The sequence below is a fragment of the Neltuma alba genome, unplaced genomic scaffold, assembly GCF_004799145.2.
Source record: "Neltuma alba isolate B1F8T4 unplaced genomic scaffold, ASM479914v2 tig00003893_pilon, whole genome shotgun sequence".
In the NCBI taxonomy this organism is placed as follows: domain Eukaryota; kingdom Viridiplantae; phylum Streptophyta; class Magnoliopsida; order Fabales; family Fabaceae; genus Neltuma; species Neltuma alba.
Genome location: NW_021633470.1, coordinates 350876 through 372509, shown reverse-complemented (window position 1 = coordinate 372509; position 21634 = coordinate 350876). Strand labels below are relative to the sequence as shown.

Here is a 21634-nt window from a genome sequence, read left to right as displayed (position 1 = left end):
TAGTACAAAAAGAAATTACAAATGACTGTTGAAAAAATTTCTGCAGCATCAATCCAGAACTATTGATTAGTAAATAAGAGGCAAAATTAGACATATAATTTAGATTCATGCAGCAAGCACATAACGTACACAAGGAGAGGGCGGTGCGCATCATGTATCTGCCATCGGGACAGTTGGTTTAGACGAGCCAATTGCTGTGACTTCAATCTATCAGTAAAGAGAATACTAAAAATAATTTACTGCCCAGTGTTAGGAATTGCAGCGACCTAATTCTGTGAACAAAGTACAATGCTGTCAAGTTTTGGCAAAACTTTCGAAGAGACTCTCAATAAGAGACCCAGGCTCTTCACGAAGAATTGCAGCAATTCCCCAGTCGTAGCAAAGTAGTCCCTGCAGAATTCAACAAACAACGATTATTTAGGATCAGTTTTTGAATTTGTGGCACTGTAACAGAATCGTTATCAAAGGCATGCTGTGCACCTGAGTACAAAAAGGCAGTGCAAACTCTGTTATGCCAAAACCTAAATGATCATGTCAATTCATCAATTTACTACATCAAAGCAAAGAAAAGGAAAAGGGGGAAGGGGAATCATTATCTCAAAGCAAGATGAGACAGTTGTCTCTGATTTTTACATATCCCTAAATTTAATAGCTTGAAAATTTATATGCCAATCATGTAAGCAAGAAATAAATATCTTTTGCTTAAAAAAGCAAGAACGGGACCGCCCATTATGCAAGGTTATCAATTTCTAGGTTCTCAAACAGCTACAACAAGGAACATAATCAATGAAGGCTGGAGTTGAGTTGTAAATTGATCAACCAATCACTACTGAAATCAAGTGATCGGTCCAAGAATATAAGAAAAAGTGTCCCAGCAATACCATTCGCACAAAAAAAATTATAAGTTTTGTTTAATTCAGAAGAAAAACAAAAATCACATGGCTACTAATGCAACAATGCAGTTTCAAGTAACTGCATTTGTTCACTTTTTAAATTAAGGGTAGCATCATCCATATTTTTCAAATGGGTTTCTCGATTTTCGAATCTCCTAAGACAGGCACAGACTATTGCACTTGCTTCAGTCAAAACACAAAGGGAGGATAAAGTATTCAGAACTTAGCTTGTCCTGATGTAGACTATAAATATCTGTGTACGCATGAAAAACATACAAAAGGGCAGAACAGCTGATATTGGGGTTTATTAAAAGAAGAAAATGTCCATCAAAGTAATGACCACCAAAAATTGGAAATACATCAATATACAACTCAAGACAAATTTCCCTGGTAGTCTATAACTATTAAGGAGGCAACTTCATTCAGCAGAATAAACAGTCTTGAAGCACTTAATCGAGGTTAAGAAAAACACCTTGGATTGCTACTTTTTATCCATATCCCTTCTCAGATATTAATGAGACACAGGCACATTCATCGGTGAGTAATACTAATGATGGCCAATTTATGTATTTAGGCTATTGACTATTCAGAAGGACTCGCAACAGCATAGTGTACGGAAACCAAACATGGTATGTTCTCAGCAAGGAACACAGGAAGAGCCGGTGGCACAAAAACATGATATGGACGCTCAACTTCCGTCCTTGGCTATCTGTATAGATATCATACTACAGTAGACAGGGATCTCCAAATGGTACGATCACATGTTGCCACTAGTTACAAATTCTAAAAATAATCGTAATACGTTTAAAGGCGTTGTTGACTTACAGAGGAATATCAGGCTTATTGACGCCATCCATACTCTGAGCATAGCCAGGGGATGCGTTCTGTTCTTCGGATTATCATTGCTTAACCGTAAATAAGTTTAAAACCGTCTTCAAGTTTTCACCAACTTCGCTAGGTCCTCTCAAGTTTTCTAACGCTTGCTTCAATCATCCAAAGTTCGTCCTTTGAAATGCTAGACGCGGCTGCAAATGTGCTTTCCATGTCATGGAAGGACCTTCAGTTATCGCATGCTTTCGGCAAAGAGCCACGCTGGGATTACATCAATTTGGGCAGTGATTAGATGAAGCCTCCAAGCCGTTGATTGTAGTCAAGGATTTTCACTTGCTACATCCCAATCGCAGTCTTATTTTAATCACAATCGTATCACCCTTTCAAATACATATTCATCCTCCGCTTTTAAGGCCGGAAAGCAGCGATATTTTCTAGAAGCTTGATTTTAAAACCACAGAAGATTCATTCAGCAAGAATCCCAAGCATTCCCCGTTCAGAAATATACACCTCGCAAGTGAAAAACACATCAAATTATTTCATGCATGGACCCTCTTCCAAAGGCATGCCGACATAACTAAGACTCCTTCGTAACTCAGAGTTGGCGCAGTATCTTTCATTTAAGAGGACAAGTATTTAGATGATCCGGAAGAAGCATTAGAAACTAAAGAAAATCCAAAGGCGATGTTGATGAAAATTGGCAGACGATCCAAACTTATCTCCAGGTAAGCTACCCAATGATCCAACTTCCTGACCACACCTGAAGATGTGACGATGACGCAGTTTTCCAAGTCTTTTTTTTTTTTTTGGTTAAAGGTCCTTCTTGTCTGCCAATTCAAGCTTGAGATCATCGCATTAACAACCAATCAACTAGTCTTCGAGGCAGTTATGCGCGTCCGATGAGGCGCGCGGGAGCGAGCCAATTTTTAATTCTTTTTAATATAATATATTACTTCTTCTTGATATAAAATCTTATTTGACTTTTATTTTGATTCTAAATATTAGACTTCAATCCATTTTGTCTCTAATATTTGTATATTTTTTTAAGATAGTCCTTCAACATACTTGATTAGTAAGGATATTTTAGAAAAGACAACACCTATTTATTACAAATAACTAACTCAACTTATTTTTTTAGTTTTCTCAAATTAGTCAACTAGCTTTTATAATTAGGACTAGAGGTAGTATATATAGAGAGAGAGCTTGGGCCCTAGCCCATAGGAGGTGTTTGGGGCAAAACAGGATTGGGCTCTACACAGAGTAAGGCCCAAGTATTACTAGGAGATCCCCTCGGCCGAGATAAAAGCAATTTAGCGAAACGCTGTGTGCATTGAGGAATGAGGAATAATCAATTTTCTTTCTTTTTTTGTTTTTGTTTTTGTTTTTTCCAATATGGGACGAGACACACTTAAGATTATAAACGAAATTGAATTCACGACCTCCTATATCACTAAGTTACAACGAGTTAAGCACATGTTATTAATATTATTTACACCATCAAACAAGTATATTTACCTTTTTTCAAAGTGATTAATTTATCAGTGATTTTTCCTAGTGTTTCAATATTGTGTTTTAAATCTTTTAAATAGTTGAAGAACAGGTCCTTAAATACATGTGAAATTTTCACTATCCGGATGGGAATAAACCTTTTTTTTCCCCAACAAGAATAAAAATAATTTATATATCCCCCGGGGTAGAAAAGTCACAATGAAGCGACACAAAAAATCAAAATACAGTCGGGTCAGAGCAAATCATGAGCCCTACATGATAAACCTCATATTGAGTAGTCATTTTACAATCCAAGTAAACAGTTGTTTTTTCTCCCCTGTGACAAAACAGGCAAACAGGAATATCCTCGCACTTTAAAAAGTGGATCTTGTAGGATTTAATACGAGTTAAAGACCTGCATGAACAATCTATGCAGCTTCACCAATAAGCACATCAACTCAAAAAAATTTCTCTCAAGATCTAGTTGATGTACTGATTAAGATATTTGTCTATAAACATATCACAATTGTATGAAAGAAGAACGATTAATGATAAAATTGTAATTCGTGAAAGCGGACAAGATTCCGGGATGCCACACTTTGGTTCCCATTCTTGGTCTTCCTCCTTCACTTGACGAATTGCATTCACAAGAATCATCTCATTCTGTTTGTAGAGAGCAGCCAATCGACATCATAATTATCATTATGTGACTTCAAATATCATGTCGACAAACGGTTCACTCTTTGTTGCATGAAAATCATAGCAATCAAGAGAATTATAGTTTGATTACGCTCTGTAATGACAGATAAATGGGACGATGATCTCACAGGAACAAGGGAATGGTAAGAACATGATCAAACAAATGACCGAGGTTGGCCGCTCTCTAAATACCTGGCTAACATGGTCCACTTTGATATTGTCTCCTCCGAAATATTTAAACAAAAGTCAACAAGCAAATGAAATCAAAAGTATATCATATGGAGAATATAGAGCTTAAAGATAACTTTTATGCTGCATGTGCACATGCCTTTGTAACTACTAGTTGAGGCTCCAATTGTTTTAGCTAACTAGAGATATCAATTGTAAAAAGGAAAATACATATATATATGTGTGGACACACACAATTTAAATACTTCAACTTTAAGAGTGTTCTTTGTATATAAGCACCACTCCTTGGTCATTGTTCCTCATTAAAAAGCCTAAGTTGCTCTAACAAGATAAGAAGAATGGGAGTTCTTGTGGCAGAAAGAGTGAAGCTTATTTGGGTGTTGCTTGCTCTTCAGTTTTGCCTTGCAGTATTTCATATTGTCTCTAGACTGGCACTCAATATAGGTGTCAGCAAAGTTGTTTACCCCGTTTACAGAAACTTACTTGCCCTGCTTTTGTTGAGCCCGCTTGCTTATTTCTTTGAAAAGTGAGTTTTCCGGATGTTTTCACCATTATTGTTAGTACTTTTTTATTCTTGCTTTTCAGCTTATTTTATAGCTCTGTCGTGTGGATATTAACGTGGAAAATGTTTGTCTATAATCAGGAGTCAGAGACCACCCCTTACTATATCCTTACTGGCTCAATTCTTCCTTTTAGCATTGGTGGGGTAATGCAAATAAATAAGCTGCAGTTCTCCACACTTTCTTTTGCTTCCTACAGTTTCTAATATTGCCTTTTTCATTGGTCATTGCAGGATCACGGCAAACCAAGGTTTTTACCTGTTGGGATTATATTATGCATCTCCAACTCTTGCTCCTGCAATGCAAAACTCAGTTCCTGCCATCACTTTTGTGATGGCATCAGCTTTAAGGTATTCGAATATCCTAGTAACAATCTCTATCATTTTTTGTTTAAATCTATTGATAATCTTATGATCAACTCTCAATGCTCCACCAGACTTGAGGCTGTCAACGCGACAAGGAGAGATGGATTGGCAAAAATTCTGGGAACAATCGCGTGTGTAGGGGGAGCCACTATAATTATTCTTTACAAAGGCCCTCCTCTTCTGCACCTGCAGATGCACCAAATAGAAGGATATATATTAGCAGTAGACCAGGCTTCAAGAAATATGCAAAACTGGACTTGTGGTTGCATATACTTGCTTGGAAATTGTTTAGCATGGGCTGCTTGGATGGTTTTTCAGGTCTGGCAATACCTATATATAGAATACATTGATGCTGTCAATACAGTAATATCTAAGCTGAACTCATTCCATTATCATTTTTGTAACCCAAGTTGTAAATCAACCACATTGTGTAGGCTTCTATGCTGAAGAAGTATCCGGCAAAACTAACACTCACGTCATTTACATGCTTCTTTGGAGTGATCCAGTTCTTGATGATAGCAGCCTTTGTAGAAACTGATTGGGAGCGTTGGAAGATACAATCTGCAGAGGAACTTTTCACTATTTTATATGCTGTAATACTCATCACTTCATACTTCCATATCATACTCTTCAAATTCTCCAATTGCTGCCATTTTTAAAGTGAAACACAATTCAGCCTTTCGTGATCATTTCAGGGTGTTGTTACATCCGGCATTGTGGTATCTGTCCAGACATGGTGTATTCAAAAGAGTGGCCCGGTGTTTGTGGCAGTCTTCCAGCCCCTACAAACCTTTATAGTTGGCGTCATGGCAGCCCTTATTTTTGGAGATCAGTTATACTCTGGAGGGTATGCATAAAATCTTATGCAATATGACCAAAAATATCATTAAAATGTTTCTTATTTACCTTTGCGCAAATCACAAAACATTCTAACTGGTTGGTTCCTATTTATTTGTACGCAGGGTTGTGGGTGTAATTCTTATAGTGCCTGGGCTCTACTTGGTGCTATGGGGAAAAACCAACGAGAAGAGATTTGCCAACTCAGAAGAAACGTCGGTGACGAAGCCTTTGCTCAGTGGTGAAAGTGGTGCAGCTCCCAAAGACATACCGTGACATATCTATCTGTTGACAGCTTGATACTGCAGAGGTCTGCTATAGGATCTCCTAGCAGCATCTCAACTTGTAAACCAAAGTGATTTATCTATTAATATATTTAAGATAGTTAGTTCGGTCAAGGGATCAAGCTAAGCTGGCTTTTAAGGACAAGGCTTGCTCATTCATTGAAGAGAAAATGCTACAAGTTGATTACAAGGTCGGTTGGATTTGGAGTTACTGAAGCATGACTCCATGTGCTCTATGTGACAGACATGTACATCTGAAATCGTGTATAAAAACATATCTGCTGCTTTTCAGACTTACGTTTTAACGACCACTATAGTAAGGGCATTTGATACTAATTTTTCTTTATTTGAAACTTTCAGTGTAACAATTTGTAACTCATATTCCCCTTTTTATAGTAAGACATTCTAGTAGATTTATTTTGGGCTCAAATCATTGAAGAAATTTTGGTCCTAATTTAAGGTTTTCACATCTTTTGGTCCTAAAATTAAATCAATTCTCTCTTTTGGTTCTCAATTGTCATTTCCCCCTTACAATATGTCCTTGCTTCTTTACCAGCCCACCCATCAAAGACAATCAACCACTAAAACATCCCATTCATGCACTTCTAATAACAGAGAACGGATCTGTGTGCGTGGATAACTTGCATGATTTTTTTTTTTAAAAAGCGTCATATAGAGAATTTCTGTATTAAAAATGCGGACAAGAGGGTAATGAGGCCAAGCTAAGGAGGTGTGACAAAATCTATGTACTCCTCCGCGATTCCGAAACGTAATATGTTGGCTCTTTCTGCAAATTGCATGCTTTTAGCATAAAAGAATATATTTTGGCGTACCAAAACAATTGTATTTTGTGTCCCGCTCTATCATATTTCCACACAGACGTGCGTCATTTGTCTTTGAATCAGACGCGGACAAGATTTGTCGTCAGCGACCTATCATGGACAAGATGGCGCCAAAGAGCATTATTATATATCTGTTCTGGGAAAAGGAACTCAGTTCGCTATCCCATGCTCTATTCACCGCACTTTGGACAGCTATGAGACCTTGAAATTTTTGCAGTCATCTTTGAACCTCTACGGTATATAATATGGCATCCATGATTGAAATAGAACTTAAAAAAATATTTTTTTTTTCTATTCTTAGTTACCAGCGACTTGGGCATCAAGTTTCTGGATTTCTAATCAGACTATAAGAATACAGAGGAGCAGCGTATTTAATATCTCGTCTGTCTCCCCTCGCTCTGATCAAAGAAATGGAGAGCGAGAACCAAACGACAACTCTAAGTTCTCCTTTGATTCAAATATCAGGGGAAGATGGATTGTTCAAAGCTGACATAAAGCGAAACAAGCCAAAAAGAGTAGAAACAACTCAGGTTTTTGAAGAAGTAAGAAAGCAATTATGGTTAGCAGGGCCATTGATATCTGTAAATGTACTAAATTATTGCTTACAAGTTATATCTGTCATGTTCGTCGGGCATCAAGGCGAGCTGGCGCTCTCCGGTGCTTCCATGGCAACATCTTTTGCATCAGTAACTGGTTTCAGCTTATTGGTGAGTTGGGTCACTCCTAGCTTCGATTTGGCTGACATAATTTAATTCAAAGAGTCCTAATTACTGCTTTTCTTTTTGGCATTGGTGTTTACAAGCATAGCTATACATTTTGGTCAACTGGACCTAGTATATAGCAAAACCCGAAAACTTCTCTGAATGCTTTATCATAAAGGCTTTGACCAAAGCTGGTGATTAAAATACACAAGTTGCCGATTGATATACGAGATAGCTGTCATGATTACAGATCCAAACTAATATCTGATCAATAACAATAACTAACAAATATCTTGATCTCATAGCGAGACTTTTATTGGCATTATGTGAACTTCTGATGCCAAATACTTATATCTTTGGATGTTTTTCTTTCGTGGTTCAAATAGGTAGGAATGGCTAGTGCATTGGATACCTTATGTGGCCAATCATATGGAGCAAAGCAGCACCGCAAGTTAGGGATGCACATGCAGAGAGCCATGGTAGTTCTTATGATTGTTAGCGTTCCCCTAGCCATTGTTTGGGCGAAAACAGGATCCATTCTAATTGCCTTAGGCCAAGATCCTGAGATATCTGCTGAAGCAGGACAGTATGCCAATTTCATGATTCCGTGCCTCTTTGCCTATGGTCTTCTGCAATGCCTCAACAGATTTTTACAATCCCAAAATGTAGTATTTCCAATGATGTTCAGTTCTGGAGTTACTACTTTACTGCATATTCTTTTGTGTTACATTATGGTATTCAAATCTGGACTAGGGAGTAGGGGAGCTGCCTTGGCGAATGCTATATCTTACTGGGTTAATGTTTTGATACTCTCGTTGTATGTGAAGTTTTCTCCATCATGTGCTAAAGCTTGGCCGGGCTTTTCAAAAGAGGCTCTGCATGGAATTCCCACTTTTTTTAGACTTGCCATTCCTTCAGCAGTTATGGTTTGGTAATTTATTTATTTATTTTTAACGATTTATTACAGTAAATCATTGCTGATAACTACTTTCCCTTTCACGAACTACTAGACTTTTCTTGTAGTCTGAGATTTTCATGTTCTGATCGATTAACATTGCCTCATGCGCAGCTTGGAAGCGTGGTCATTTGAAATGATGGTTCTCTTGTCTGGTTTGCTTCCAAATCCAAAGTTGGAAACATCAGTGCTTTCCATCTGGTTAGTTTTGTCTCGAATTTGGGCACCCTTCACAATTGTTATAATTACTTGACGTTTTTAATCATTGGATCAATCTAATTACGATCTTATCAGCCTTAACACGGCATCAGTTGTATGGATGATTCCCTTTGGACTCAGCGGAGCTGTAAGGTGAGTAGTGCTCATGAAGTCTCAGAATTGTAAGTTAAAGTAGCATCCACATCTGTTAAATATTACATGTTCTTATTTGCAGCACTCGTGTCTCAAATGAACTAGGAGCTGGCCATCCGCGTACTGCTCGATTAGCAGTGCGTGTTGTGCTAGTAATGGCCATTATTGAGGGCATCTTAGTCGGAACGATGCTGATACTAGTACGCAATATTTGGGGAAATGCTTACAGTAACGAAGTCGAAGTAGTCAAATACGTAGCAACCATGATGCCAATTCTTGCTATATCCAACTTTGTGGATGGACTCCAATGTGTTCTTTCAGGTTCTTCTTGTTCAATTGTTTTATGTGTTTGGGTGAGAGTTACTTATTCTAAAATCTGATCAAGTGGTAATGTGCATTTGGTAACTCTAATGTAGGCACGGCAAGAGGGTGCGGTTGGCAGAAAATTGGAGCTTTTGTCAATCTTGGGTCATACTATCTGGTTGGGATTCCATTGGCTGTCATGCTTGCTTTTGTCTTGCACATTGGTGGCAAGGTGAAGTCCCTTCTTTCATAGCATATTATGTTTGCTTATTTTATCAAAAAAGAATTCAATACCCCCCCCCCCAAAAAAAAAAACCTTGAATAAAATGCAACAATCTGATTTCTTGTTTTCTGCTGCAACTGCAATAATGTGTAGGGACTTTGGTTGGGGATCATAAGCGCACTCCTCGTTCAAGTGTTATCATTATTGACAATAACTATTCGTTCTGATTGGGACCAAGAGGTAGGCTTTTATCGTGTTGTTCATCTTTTTCTTTTGTTTGGCATGTGCTTAGTTTTTCTCTCCAATTCTTTCAGGCGGTGAAAGCTAAAGATAGAGTGTATGATTCAACGACCATAGAGGACATAGTCTCATGAACGCAAAACCTTTCATCATTGAAATGGCATAAACATGCCACAAAAAGTATGTGGAACTGAATATGTTTGGCCTTAGATAATCTGGTGCCGGAACTGAATATGTTGATGTTGCTAGCTTTTAATTTCAATCAGATATTGCTGAAAAACCTGGTTTAGCTGTTACAGTGAACGAATATATATGGATGATCCGTAAAATGTTTGAAAATCTTGGCGGATGAGAGTGTAAAATGTTTGAAAATCTGAGCGGATGAGAATGGAAGTAACTGTAAGAAGACAACTATGAATGTTATTCATAGGGAAATATTTAGAAATTTGTCGAGTACAACTTCCCCACGACAGAGCAAGGAGCGAAGGATTTAAGTGCCCTCCCGCCATTATAAAATACAAATTCTCTGAAACGTTAAACAAAAACTTGAAGAACAATGAGCCCAAGTGTTACTTTTTTTATAAAAAAAAAAGAAAGAAGAAGAAGGAGAGCCCAAGTGTACTGCATCTAACTTTTAATTTTTTTTTTCCTGTAACATCAATTTTAGGTGTCAGGACTGAAATCAAGTACGAAGTCAATATACGGCCGCTGCTACTTCTTCCTTTGAACATCTACAAATCCAAAGTAGCTTTGGCCGGGAACACCATGGGACACCTTTTAAGCGTCCAACTATCCACTAGACTTCCCCGGTTGTGTCCCTCGCATAAACAGCTCCAGTCAGAATATTCATTCTGGCTGCTGGAATTCTAGATCTAATTTTCTCTTCAAATGTGATCTGTCAGCACTGCGGATCCATACGATGGAACAAAAGTTAGTTAACATCAAACACAAAGCAGAAATTAAAAGAAACAATCATCCAACACATTGCAATTTTATTAACTACAACAAAAAGATGGAATCAAGTTCAAGATTGGCATCGCCGTATGCCATTTGATTGTGAGCTTCCGCCACATAGAGAACAGTCATATGAAACACCACCAAACTTGGATCCTAATCAGATATCAAAGGCTACAGATTAACACGGAAGCTCGATATAAACTGCTGCATACAGTTATTGTTACTTTCAAAGGACTGTGTGATTTGATTCATTTGGTTCAGGGCATCACATCGACTAAATTTGCAATGAACATGCACTAGAAATAAATAATTATGCCAGACTAGGAAACGAAGGAGGTAACAATAAACATCGGTCTTATGCTCTCCGTCATGACGTTCCTGAATGATCTATATCAATATACCTGTTAATTGTAGGTCTATTTGGAGATTTTAATCCAAAGATAGAAAAATCTATTGACATTGGTGCTGGTTCATTCTTTCCTGTATTATCACCAGCAGGCTGCCTGAAGTTACCAACACTGTCTCCTCGCAATGAATTTTCTTCAAATCTATCACGTCCTGGCATCACTCTCCGAGACTTTCTTGGAGGTGATAGTACAGTTGGACCCTCATGTGGATTGGAATCAGAAACCCTAGATTCCTTTTTAGGGGCAGGTCTAGGAAGTTTGCATGGTTCTGTGGGCAGAGGTGCTGAGGAAAAGTACCTAATGAGAAAGGGGAAAGACAAAATTAGGAATAAAAGGAAGTCATTGATTTCTTATCAAGTATTAAAGGCACATACCTGTGCTCTAATGCCTGCACAGCTGAAATTCTAGCTTTTGGATCAAATGTAAACATCTTTGACAGCAGATCTAAAGCATCATCACTTGCCATTGGAAATAGAGAACGAAAAGGGGGGGCAGGAACATGTTGGTATTCAACATAGTCAGGAAGGTATACCATATCCGGCCACTGAGAAGGAGTTGGCGTTCCAAATGCTGCAAAAATCTTACCTAATTGATCAATATCACTTGACCCCTAGCAAATGTTAACAACAAAGAAACAAAAAAATTAGAAGGACTGTGCTTAATTCAAGAGACAAATGTTTACGGGAAAAAACTATGCAATCAATCAATTATATCTACATACTCAAATTATTTGAAAAAAAGGCGTGCACACAAAACCATATAACACATTAGAGCAAGAATAAAAATGAACGTGGAAACAATACTCAATAATGTCCATAAACGCCATAGCTAACAGCTTCTAAGCTGCCCTCATTTCAGTAGACAGCTTTGAAGGGTTTATTCCAGCCATAATTTGAGCCAGTTGACAAGCTTAAAATGTTGAAAAGCCCGAGGCAAACTGGTGAGATTAAAATCTATCTACTTCCGAGCATCAATTATTAACAATAAAATGTAATAACCTAGTCACCATGACTTTCTTTCTTTTTGGCTTTTTAATGACACAAAAACAATCTTGCTCACCTGCAAAAAGGGTCGACGAAGAAGAAGTTCAGCAAATATACAAGCTGCTGCCCAAACATCTACCCCTGAACCATATTGCTTGGTACCAAATAGCAGCTCAGGTGCTCTATACCACCGAGCAAACACCTATTCATATAATTAGCACGAGATTCAAGCATCTAGGTCCATCAAAGAAAGTGCAAAAGACATATGTAAGCATAAAAGATTTCATGTATGGAAATATCAGAGTAAACTACCTACAGATTCCACATATTGCACAACACTTCTCAGAGCCACCATAATATATGATTAACCTAGAGAACCACAATATAAAACGGATGAACCGGAACTTGGCATACTATCACCCCAATGCTCCAGTGTTAAATCTCTAAAATTTTATTTCCTCACTTGATATTCCCAATTTTCAAGGCAATCTACGATAGGAAATAAACCATATAATTGTGACTTGGCCTTCCACAGAAAGTCAAGCTATAATTATCAAGATTTAAGAGTGAAATCCAATGCATTGCAGTCTATACTTTCTTGTAAAGTAAACCTAAACAAAATCATCATATAACAAAGTGAAGAACAAGCCAGTCTAAGGCTCATCCCCATCCAATTTTGCGAACTCTAACCATTTAAAATCTGCAGGAACTATGAAGTTCATGATAGTGGTGAGAGTTATGAGTTCTATTTCTAAGGACACAAGTTCTCTGCCAATGGCTACTATCTAAAAGTACTAGCATCATGAAACCTACACACTTGAAGTGGTCAACACACCATTATATGAAAAGAAGCAAACCTGATGAGTGTATCTTCGGTCTGGGCTCCCAAAGATTCGAGCTAAACCAAAATCTGCAAGTTTCAGCTGTCCATTAGATCCAATCAGCAAGTTGTTTGGTTTCATATCCCTGAAAGATGCAACCTTTTCAGGTCAGAACTTGAAAGCAACTAATAACTTTGTGAAGACCAAAACAGTGACATCCCCTACCTATGCAAAACCCATTTCTTGTGGCAATAAGCAAGACCTTGCAGAGTCATTTGAAGGTAAGATTTTATATCAGCTGGTGAAAGAAAAATATTCCGGTCTCTTATAACAGCTTCAAGATCTGTCTCCATGAATTCAAAGACAAGATGCAAATTGCCTTTGTGCGGGAAGGCATCAATTAACTCAATAATATTTGGATCTTTGAGCTCTTTAAGTATTTTAGTCTCTCTAAGGGCTGTAAAATTCACCCCTTCCTTCTGCTTGCCGAGCCGGATTTTCTTAATTGCAACTGTCTGTCCTGTCTGTTCAAGCAGTAGGTACAGTTTTTGAGAACAACACAAGATATTGGTACTACGACCACAATTGAATTAAAGGCCAGTTCATCAATACGTGAATGCATTCATATCTAGACAAGATAAATTGTCATATAACAATGGATTTGTCGTTGAAATTTATATGAAGACCCATAACTAACGAAGCCAGGACTAAAGAACTAAGTATCAAGCTTCTCTCTCCTCTAATCTCGCGGACACATAATAAAGAGCAAGAACTGCTTCCTCATGCCCGGTGACCAACGTACAATTTTGCAGTAATCTCAAGACAACGGTTTAAACCTCAGCTAAACAACCGCCTGGACCAAATTTTGGAAGACAGACAAACGAAAGCATATATAAGTCTCTTTTCACAATATTGTCGGGCTCTCTGTCAATATGTTTTCTTTCCTTCGATGCATCGAATTTCTTTACACCAAATGAAGCCCGTCAAGTACGATAAAAGAATGATGTTTCACTACCAAATCCTCTTCACCCGTTCGATTTTCGCAAGGAAGGAAAAAAAAAAATCGATGTTTACTCAAATTCCACAAAATCTAGTTCATTAAAAAAAGAAGGAAAAAAGAAAAATAAACAGAATGAATAGAACACAGTCCGTCTTACCTGGGTATCAATAGCTTTGTATACTACTCCATAGGTACCTTCACCGAGAACTTCGCGCTTGAGATACCTATCGGCCACTTTCTTGGACGGATCGACGTCTGACATTTTCTTGTTTACTTATCGAGTGAAAAAGCAGTACGGTAAATTCAACTTGAAAACGAGGAATTCAGAAGTGGTTCATTCCAAGCAAATTAGGGTTTTGCAGAGAGAGAGCAACAGATGCGATAAAGCCGTTGAAGGACCCATGAGAGACTTCAGATGGTCAAGAAAGAGTGAGGCGCGAGCAGCTGAAAGGAGAGAGGAGCGTGAGAGGGGCAACGGCTATAAACAATTGCCGAACAATTAAAGAGCTTAAACATTCACGTAGACACTTTATTGAAGAACAGCCTGTCCTTTTTCGGGTTTCCATACTTCACTTACTCGCTCACTGTCCCCGCACACGCGCGCTTACGTGTCCACTCATCTAATTTTAACACACTTAAAATATGCACGAACTGAAAAATATACACAAACTATGGTAATGCTGATATTATACTTGTTTTTTAGTTCTAAATATAAAACTCTTTTGTAGTATAAATTACATTATAAAATGAGTCTTATATTTAAGACAGGAAGAATATTTATGTAATTTATCGATGAGAATTTGGAACCACTAGAACTTTAATTTGAACTTCGAATATTCTTAGAAATTCCTTTATTTTTATAAGAAAGTTTGATATATTGAAAAAGCACGTAAAAAATGGTTTCATATAAATTGAGGCCAAATTTTTCTCTAAAAGTCACTTTTGAAAAACCAATAACAATAGGCACCGGTAGCTTCGTTGTATGAGAGCGTGATCAGTCAAGAAATAAATTCGATTGGAAGGGCTCGTCAACAAACAGACAGTGACCTGCAGCGCAGACGCAACTAGAAAAAGCTCGCTTACGACTCTTCACACGGGCTTTAGATAAGATGAGAAGGGTAGCTTATTCACAAGACTCTCACTTGCCGCTGTCCTTAATCTTCCCCTTTCGCTCCTAAATAATACTAGAGCGGAGGGAGTTGGATTCCAATGATAAACTCAGATAAATTCATAATAAAATTCTTAACCTATTACTTTCCTATACATGAGAAGTCTGCCATGATCTTTTTTCCAGCGATGGAGATGGAGCTGGTCTAGTGTTTGCTGTTGGTCAAACTTGTTTTGCTTTCTAGCCACCTGACGACTATTGTAGAATCAATTTTTTTGTTTTTAACCTTGTTGTAGTATCAATAAAATTCTTTTCGTTCCTCGTTTGCCGTTTTATTATGACATGTTACTTTCGATTCTAATTATAAGACATTGTTTGTAGGTCTCATCTACAAATAAAGTCTTGTTACAAACAAGATATTATAATTAAGACAAAAACTAATATATTTTAACCAAATTTTTGTCGGGAAAGAAAAGGCTCTTGTACTGTTGTCTTTCTTTACTTAACTTCAACAATGTTGTTTTCGCAGTTTTACAGTTTCCTGTAAAAGAAAGAAGAAGAAAAAGCGCCAAGCAAACAAAGGTCAATAGTGAGAAGAAACATTAAATAGAATGGGACCAGCAAGCGTGTTCATTTTCAAGTTTGTCTTACTCCCCACGGCACAACGGAATGCCACCGTTCATCTTCTATCTCCACGAATTCGATCCATCCAATTTTCCTGGTTCAGAAAGGACCACCCATTTCCTCCTTCTTCTCATTTATGGCAGCCCTCCTTCTTCCACTCCACCTTCATTAGCCCTCCGCCAATGTGACCTCCTTGCCTTCTCCTCCTCATATCCTTCTCTCTGCGATATCATATTCATATCATGGCCGCAGAATACAACGCCAAGAGAAATTCTAATGCCCAGCTTCTTGAAGAATTGGAGGCTCTAAGCCAATCCCTTTACCAGTCACACACTTCCACCACGCCAGCTCCTACCCGAAGAACTGCTTCCCTTGCTCTTCCACGAACTTCAGTTCCTTCAATCCCTTCAGCTGATGATGACGCCGATACTTCCCTCACCGCAGGCACACCGATCAACAAACCTCGTACCCGCCGCCTCTCCTTGTCCCCATGGCGCTCAAAGCCGAAGCTTGAGGAAACCAAGGCAGCGGCACCAGCAACCACTCGGCCAGAAAGCAAGAAGTTGGATGAGAGATCAACTTCGGCTGAGAAGAAAGGAATTTGGAGCTGGAAGCCTATGAGAGCTCTTTCTCACATTGGAATGCAGAAACTAAGTTGTTTGTTTTCTGTTGAAGTTGTCGCCGCACAAGGCCTTCCTTCTTCAATGAATGGACTCAGGCTTTCTGTTTGTGTTAGGAAGAAGGAGACGAAGGATGGAGCTGTGCAGACAATGCCATCTCGGGTCGCACAAGGAGCTGCTGATTTCGAGGAGACTCTGTTCATCAGATGCCACGTTTATTGCACTCATGGAAGTGGAAAGCAGAAGCTTAAATTCGAGCCACGCCCGTTTTGGATTTATCTATTTGCAGTTGATGCTAAAGAGCTCGATTTCGGAAGAAGCTCCGCGGATTTGAGCCACTTGATTGCAGAATCCATTGAGAAAAATCAACAGGGCACGCGAATTCGGCAATGGGACACGAGCTTTAGTCTTTCTGGAAAGGCTAAAGGAGGAGAGTTAGTTGTGAAACTCGGTTTCCAAATCATGGAGAAAGACGGAGGGATTGAGATTTATAACCAAGATGAGAACACAAAATCCAGCAAGTTGAAAAATTTATCATCGTCTTTTGCTCGCAAACAATCGAAGACATCCTTCAGCATGCCTAGTCCGAGGATAACGAGCAAAAGCGACATTTGGACTCCCTCACAGTCACAGGTAGGAGAAGAAGTAGATATTCAGGGAATGGATGATCTGAATCTTGATGATCCAAACCCAATTCAGGATACCTCTACCTCTGCCCGAAAATTCGATGATCAGAAGGCAAAGGTGGAGGATTTTGATCTTCCCGATTTTGAGGTTGTAGACAAAGGAGTTGAAGTTCAAGAGAAGGAAGAAGATGGAGCGGAATCTGAAAAATCAATGGACATGAAGTCGGCTTCAAGCGAGGTGGTCAAGGAAATAGTGCACGATCAATTATACCTAAACCTAGCAAGATTAACCGAGCTTGATTCAATTGCACAACAGATAAAAGCTCTCGAGTCTATGATGGGAGAAGATTTTAAAGCTTTAAAAACCGAGGATGATACAGAATCACAGAGATTAGATGCAGATGAAGAAACTGTGACAAGGGAGTTTCTTCAAATGCTTGAGGACGAAGAGATCAGTGGATACTACTACAAAACCAGTCAACCTCGAGTTCCTCCTGCAAAACTCGAAGGGCAAAAGAATGCTGCAGATGAGGAGTCCAAAGCGTATCTTCCCGATCTTGGTAAGGGCTTGGGTTGTGTAGTTCAGACAAGAGATGGGGGTTACTTGGCTTCTATGAATCCGTTAGATGATGCTGTTGCTAGAAAAGACACTCCAAAGCTAGCAATGCAGATGTCAAAGCCTTTTGTGTTACCATGGAATCAGTCCTCGAGTGGATTTGAGTTATTTCAGAAACTGGCTAGCATGGAGCTAGATGAACTAAGCTCTCATGTTTTCACCTTAATGCCCATAGATGAACTGATGGGTAAAACCGCAGAGCAGACAGCTTTTGAAGGCATTGCTTCTGCCATTATACAAGGAAGAAACAAGGAAGGAGCGAGTTCAAGCGCTGCTCGTATAGTTTCTGCCCTGAAAAACATGGCAAATGCAATGAGTGACGGAAGGAAGGAGAGAATTTCAACAGGACTTTGGAATGTGGATGAAAACCCGCTAACAGCAGAGCAAATTCTAGCATTCTCACTGCAGAAGATTGAGTCCATGGCGGTTGAGGCATTGAAAATTCAAACTGACATGGCCGAGCAGGAGGCTCCTTTTGATGTGTCGCCACTGAGCACAAAGACAGGAGGCAGTAGCGTAGAAGATCTTTTTGCTTCTGCAGTTTCACTTGAAGAATGGATCAACGATCAAAGAGAAGTAGCAAACATTGCCCTGATAATGGTCGTCCAACTTCGGGATCCAGTAAGACGGTATGAAGCAGTCGGAGGCCCTGTCATAGTACTTATTAACGCAACAAGTGCTGATCCAGAAGGTAATGAATATGGTGATGGTGAAGACAAGAGATTCAAAGTAACAAGCATGCATGTGGGAGGCGTCAAGCTGAGAAGTGGAAGGAAGAAAAGTGGATGGGACAGTGAGAAGCAAAGGCTAACTGGGATGCAATGGTTGGTTGCATTTGGGTTAGGGAAGGTAGGGAAGAAGGGGAAGCACCAATTGTCCAAAGGGCAAGACTTGTTGTGGAGTATTTCCTCGCGAATCGTGGCTGACATGTGGCTCAAACCCTTGAGGAATCCAGACGTCAAACTTGTTAAATAGTTGCTCATCAGCTCCTCACGTTTTATTACTTGATTGCGGCCCGGCCTGTGAGGACTCCATTTATGCAGATATCATTATTTACAATTACAATTGTTGGTTTTTTTTTTTTCCTTTTTCTTCTTCGTTTTAAATAAAATTCTCCCTCTAATATACAGAACATGACATTTAATTGCAAATTTGCCTGTAACTATGTTATGTTATACTATAGCATGTCTTTGTGTACTCAGCAGCCAGCATACATAAAGGGGATACAGAATTATGGACTAATGAGAACTTCCACGGGACGAGTAGCTTCTTTGCAAGATCTGCTTTCTTTATCCCCTTGATATATGAGAAATGAATTGTATAAACATATACCGATGGCAGTGGTTAACAGTTCGTCACGATTAGGAGTAACAACAGAACCTTGAAGAACAATTTCATGTCAGGTCCCGTATAGAAGTAGATCCTTACTGCCAGATTGAAATACTCATCCTTCCTGTCAAAGACCTTTAAATTTTAATACTTTAAAGAAGTTCCGAAGCAAGAAGATGAAGCAAGCACGCAATACAGTAATAAATATTTTATGATGATGAAGCTCCAATCCATCATTTGGCTAATATATTGCTTATGATGATAAACAGGAAGGTAAGGTAGTCAAATTTTTACAACCTGAAAGACGCCTATGGTTTGCTGGATTGCTATATGCACACTGCTCGCTGAAAAGAATGAAACCCACCAGAGAAGACACATTAAAAATAAGCCATAACTAAAACTTAAACCCGAACACGCAAATTTCGGAAACATTTCTGACAGCACAGGTTTGAAGTATTTTCCACAAACATTTCCATTAGCATGTAAATATTGGAACCGATATACGGAAATTTTGCTTCAAACTATATATTTGAAACCCTAAGTTTCCTTATACACAAGAACTATACAACATAACTAATACATGGTTCTGCTGGGCCTGATGTATCAAGCAGTGACGCGGCGGCATCTACACCAAAACGCGGTTCCTCCACTTCTGCCTCGAGCAACAGCAATTTCCTCATCAACATAGAACCAGATAAAGAAAGGATCTTTGGTACTCGGTTCCTTGTCATCTTTTTTTCCCAAGCTGATCTCCAGAGGTTTCAAAGGTCCAACTTTAATTCTGATGTTCTCAAATATGAAACTCAGTATTCTTTTTTTCCATGAAAACCTGCCTTCGAATGTCAACTGGCCTATTGGTCCAAGATATACCCCATTTTCAATCCTCTTCGCCTGGCAATCATACAGGATAATTCAGTTGTCTATGGTTAACAAAAGCAACTGAAAAAACTGACTTATGCTGTTCCTCTCTTCGATACATGCGATCAGGGGTAAGCATATTTGTCCTTCAATTGATGATTTCACAAGTGCGCTCCCAAATAATGAAATGACTGGTGCTAATACTAGCCTGATAGATAGGCATTGCTGAATGTGCTTAGTCTTAGATGCCTTATTAACACGCAGAAACAGCCCGTTCCTTCTTGTTCTTGATCAAGGTAAATATGGATGACATGATCAAGCGTAATAACTGAGGCCTAATGCTTGATTCAAGTAAGCTTAAAGACTGATGATAAATGCATCTTAAACACAAGATTCAGTGCTAGGCTTCAATATCCTCTCTTTCCTTCTCATCAATGAAGATTATAACTCGTCTCTTTATTTCAGTTTCTTTCGCCCATTGAGATATCTGATTCTCCAGCAAGATATGAATTTAAAATGTCTTATCCAGATGCATCAGATACAAACTATAAAATCTACCGATGACTTGCTAAATCAGCAACGAAAGTTCGAAGTTAAGCAGAAAACACGTTAATGGAAGATAGACTGATTAATCCGTATCAAATCGGCATGTGTACAAACAAAGCAAAACAAAAAAATGAAGGTGAGAATGCAGACGAAGTGGTTTTTTCTGGATCTTGATTATATTTATTAGAGTTGTATGCTAAATGGATTAAAACAGGATCTTCGGAAAAGACTTACGGCAGTATCAAACCTCTGAACAGCTGTAAGAGGGAAATATCGACCCCGCTTCACTTGCTTCTAAGATTCAGCAAAAAATAAGTACAGTAAGCATAAATCATCAATAAACAGAATGATGCACATGCGCATGTATACGCGCACAAAAATATCTGACAACCTCGGCAGTAAAAATAAGCATCCACGTTCTCCCAGGGGATTTGGTTCCACCTAGAATTTCAAGAAAACCAGAAGGATCAAGTTTGGCTTTCTCGATCACCGAAAGTGCAGAAAGAATATCTCCTGTTGCTACCTTTCTGGACTTGGCTGCATTTTTCAGCACTTTCACACTTTCCTCCACTTCCTGAACAATATATAAAATTCAGAGAAAAATCAAAACTCACAGCTTGAGGTCGAGGTCAGAATGTAAAAAGTAAAGGATTGAACCTAACGAACAAATTCAAAGACAAATTTTTGGTTTGGGAGGGTGGGGCGACAATGGGACAGGAAAAAGCATACATTTTTGGGCTTCTCTTCCTCGACAAGAATCGGATTTGAGGTAAGGTGATCTCTGTCGTCGACGGTTGCTCTGGTTCGTGGTGTGGGAAATCTAACAATATAAGTGGTAGTTGCTTGGAGAGAAACCCCATTTAGAGGGTGAAAAGGCAGCGAGGTTAGTGGTAGAGTGGGACGATGTGACGCTCTCAAGAATACAAATGGAGATTGGATTGGAAAACAGGACGGAGAAATGGAGAGCGAGCAACGGGATGGTGCCGGGAGTACGACGATAGCCATTGCAGTATGAACAACATTTTATGTGGCCCGAATACCTATTATCATTGACATGGTTATCATTAATTCCGAGCCGCAATTTCCTTTTTTTCCCCCCTTCCTGACTTCTTTCATTTTTTTATTGTTTCCTTCCCAGCCACCCTTTTCTGGCCACTCATACAAAAATTCTCATTCCTTTTTTCCCCCCCCCCCCCATTCAGCGTACCCTATTACTCCTTTGCAACCCTTGCAAAAAGAGATTCAACTGGACAGTGCTTTTGTAACTGAGGTAAATGCTTCTAATCAAATTTTATTATGCATGATATTCCGTGCAACGTAGGATGCTCCTCGTAAGTTATTTTTAATATCAAATTTCAAACAAAAATAAACAGGAATG

At 38.9% G+C, this 21634-nt stretch overlaps 5 protein-coding genes across 8 annotated transcripts; 3 read left to right on the top strand and 2 right to left on the bottom strand.

Moving 5' to 3' along the window:
* Window positions 1-1661: 1661 nt before the first annotated feature.
* Window positions 1662-10196, top strand: LOC114742812 (protein DETOXIFICATION 16-like). Of its 3 annotated transcripts, none has more exons than XM_028931028.1 (9): window positions 1662-1666; window positions 7519-7695; window positions 8076-8620; window positions 8759-8845; window positions 8939-8995; window positions 9078-9316; window positions 9412-9530; window positions 9675-9761; window positions 9836-10196. In XM_028931028.1, exons 2-9 carry the CDS (start codon window positions 7609-7611, stop codon window positions 9893-9895), a joined length of 1281 nt encoding a protein of 426 aa, XP_028786861.1. In that variant the 5' UTR covers window positions 1662-1666; window positions 7519-7608; the 3' UTR covers window positions 9896-10196. The 3 variants fall into 3 exon arrangements, with proteins under 3 accessions (XP_028786861.1, XP_028786860.1, XP_028786859.1); XM_028931027.1 differs by lacking the exon at window positions 1662-1666 and having other exon boundaries at window positions 7303-7695; window positions 8076-8354; window positions 8517-8620; XM_028931026.1 differs by lacking the exon at window positions 1662-1666 and having other exon boundaries at window positions 7303-7695.
* LOC114742821 (WAT1-related protein At3g18200-like) lies at window positions 4439-6138 on the top strand. Its single transcript, XM_028931037.1, has 7 exons — window positions 4439-4626; window positions 4744-4806; window positions 4894-5010; window positions 5097-5343; window positions 5460-5618; window positions 5721-5872; window positions 5988-6138. The coding sequence occupies exons 1-7, from the start codon at window positions 4439-4441 to the stop codon at window positions 6136-6138; spliced, it is 1077 nt and encodes a 358-aa protein (XP_028786870.1).
* A 158-nt stretch (window positions 10197-10354) lies between the features above and the next one.
* On the bottom strand, window positions 10355-14413 carry LOC114742813 (cyclin-dependent kinase D-3-like). The gene is made up of 7 exons (XM_028931029.1): window positions 14087-14413; window positions 13155-13453; window positions 12966-13074; window positions 12185-12310; window positions 11500-11735; window positions 11120-11422; window positions 10355-10665 (listed from the first exon to the last, which is right to left on the bottom strand). Exons 1-7 carry the CDS (start codon window positions 14189-14191, stop codon window positions 10608-10610), a joined length of 1236 nt encoding a protein of 411 aa, XP_028786862.1. The 5' UTR covers window positions 14192-14413; the 3' UTR covers window positions 10355-10607.
* A 1327-nt stretch (window positions 14414-15740) lies between these two features.
* On the top strand, window positions 15741-18785 carry LOC114742810 (protein PLASTID MOVEMENT IMPAIRED 1). The gene has a single exon (XM_028931025.1). It carries the CDS (start codon window positions 15904-15906, stop codon window positions 18496-18498), a length of 2595 nt encoding a protein of 864 aa, XP_028786858.1. The 5' UTR covers window positions 15741-15903; the 3' UTR covers window positions 18499-18785.
* Window positions 18786-19229: 444 nt separating this feature from the next.
* LOC114742814 (uncharacterized) lies at window positions 19230-21316 on the bottom strand. Of its 2 annotated transcripts, none has more exons than XM_028931030.1 (4): window positions 20986-21295; window positions 20648-20830; window positions 20491-20550; window positions 19230-19743 (listed from the first exon to the last, which is right to left on the bottom strand). In XM_028931030.1, exons 1-4 carry the CDS (start codon window positions 21259-21261, stop codon window positions 19456-19458), a joined length of 807 nt encoding a protein of 268 aa, XP_028786863.1. In that variant the 5' UTR covers window positions 21262-21295; the 3' UTR covers window positions 19230-19455. The 2 variants fall into 2 exon arrangements, with proteins under 2 accessions (XP_028786863.1, XP_028786864.1); XM_028931031.1 differs by having other exon boundaries at window positions 19611-20197; window positions 20986-21316.
* Between the last annotated feature and the right edge of the window lie 318 nt (window positions 21317-21634).

Excerpts from the sequence above, each read along its gene's own strand:
- LOC114742821 (XM_028931037.1), top strand. The coding sequence starts at position 4,439 with ATGGGAGTTCTTGTGGCAGAAAGAGTGAAGCTTATTTGGGTGTTGCTT. Across the intron at positions 5,619-5,720 it reads TTTTCACTATTTTATATGCT|GGTGTTGTTACATCCGGCAT; the intron begins GTAATACTCATC and ends TGATCATTTCAG. Across the intron at positions 5,873-5,987 it reads GATCAGTTATACTCTGGAGG|GGTTGTGGGTGTAATTCTTA; the intron begins GTATGCATAAAA and ends ATTTGTACGCAG.
- LOC114742812 (XM_028931026.1), top strand. The coding sequence starts at position 7,399 with ATGGAGAGCGAGAACCAAACGACAACTCTAAGTTCTCCTTTGATTCAA. Across the intron at positions 8,621-8,758 it reads CCTTCAGCAGTTATGGTTTG|CTTGGAAGCGTGGTCATTTG; the intron begins GTAATTTATTTA and ends CCTCATGCGCAG. Across the intron at positions 8,846-8,938 it reads ACATCAGTGCTTTCCATCTG|CCTTAACACGGCATCAGTTG; the intron begins GTTAGTTTTGTC and ends CGATCTTATCAG.
- LOC114742813 (XM_028931029.1), bottom strand. The coding sequence starts at position 14,191 with ATGTCAGACGTCGATCCGTCCAAGAAAGTGGCCGATAGGTATCTCAAG. Across the intron at positions 13,075-13,154 it reads AAGAAATGGGTTTTGCATAG|GGATATGAAACCAAACAACT; the intron begins GTAGGGGATGTC and ends TGCATCTTTCAG. Across the intron at positions 12,311-12,965 it reads ACCGAAGATACACTCATCAG|GTGTTTGCTCGGTGGTATAG; the intron begins GTTTGCTTCTTT and ends TTATATGAATAG.
- LOC114742810 (XM_028931025.1), top strand. The coding sequence starts at position 15,904 with ATGGCCGCAGAATACAACGCCAAGAGAAATTCTAATGCCCAGCTTCTT.
- LOC114742814 (XM_028931030.1), bottom strand. The coding sequence starts at position 21,261 with ATGGCTATCGTCGTACTCCCGGCACCATCCCGTTGCTCGCTCTCCATT. Across the intron at positions 20,551-20,647 it reads TGCTTATTTTTACTGCCGAG|AAGCAAGTGAAGCGGGGTCG; the intron begins GTTGTCAGATAT and ends GCTGAATCTTAG. Across the intron at positions 19,744-20,490 it reads TTCAGAGGTTTGATACTGCC|GCGAAGAGGATTGAAAATGG; the intron begins GTAAGTCTTTTC and ends TATGATTGCCAG.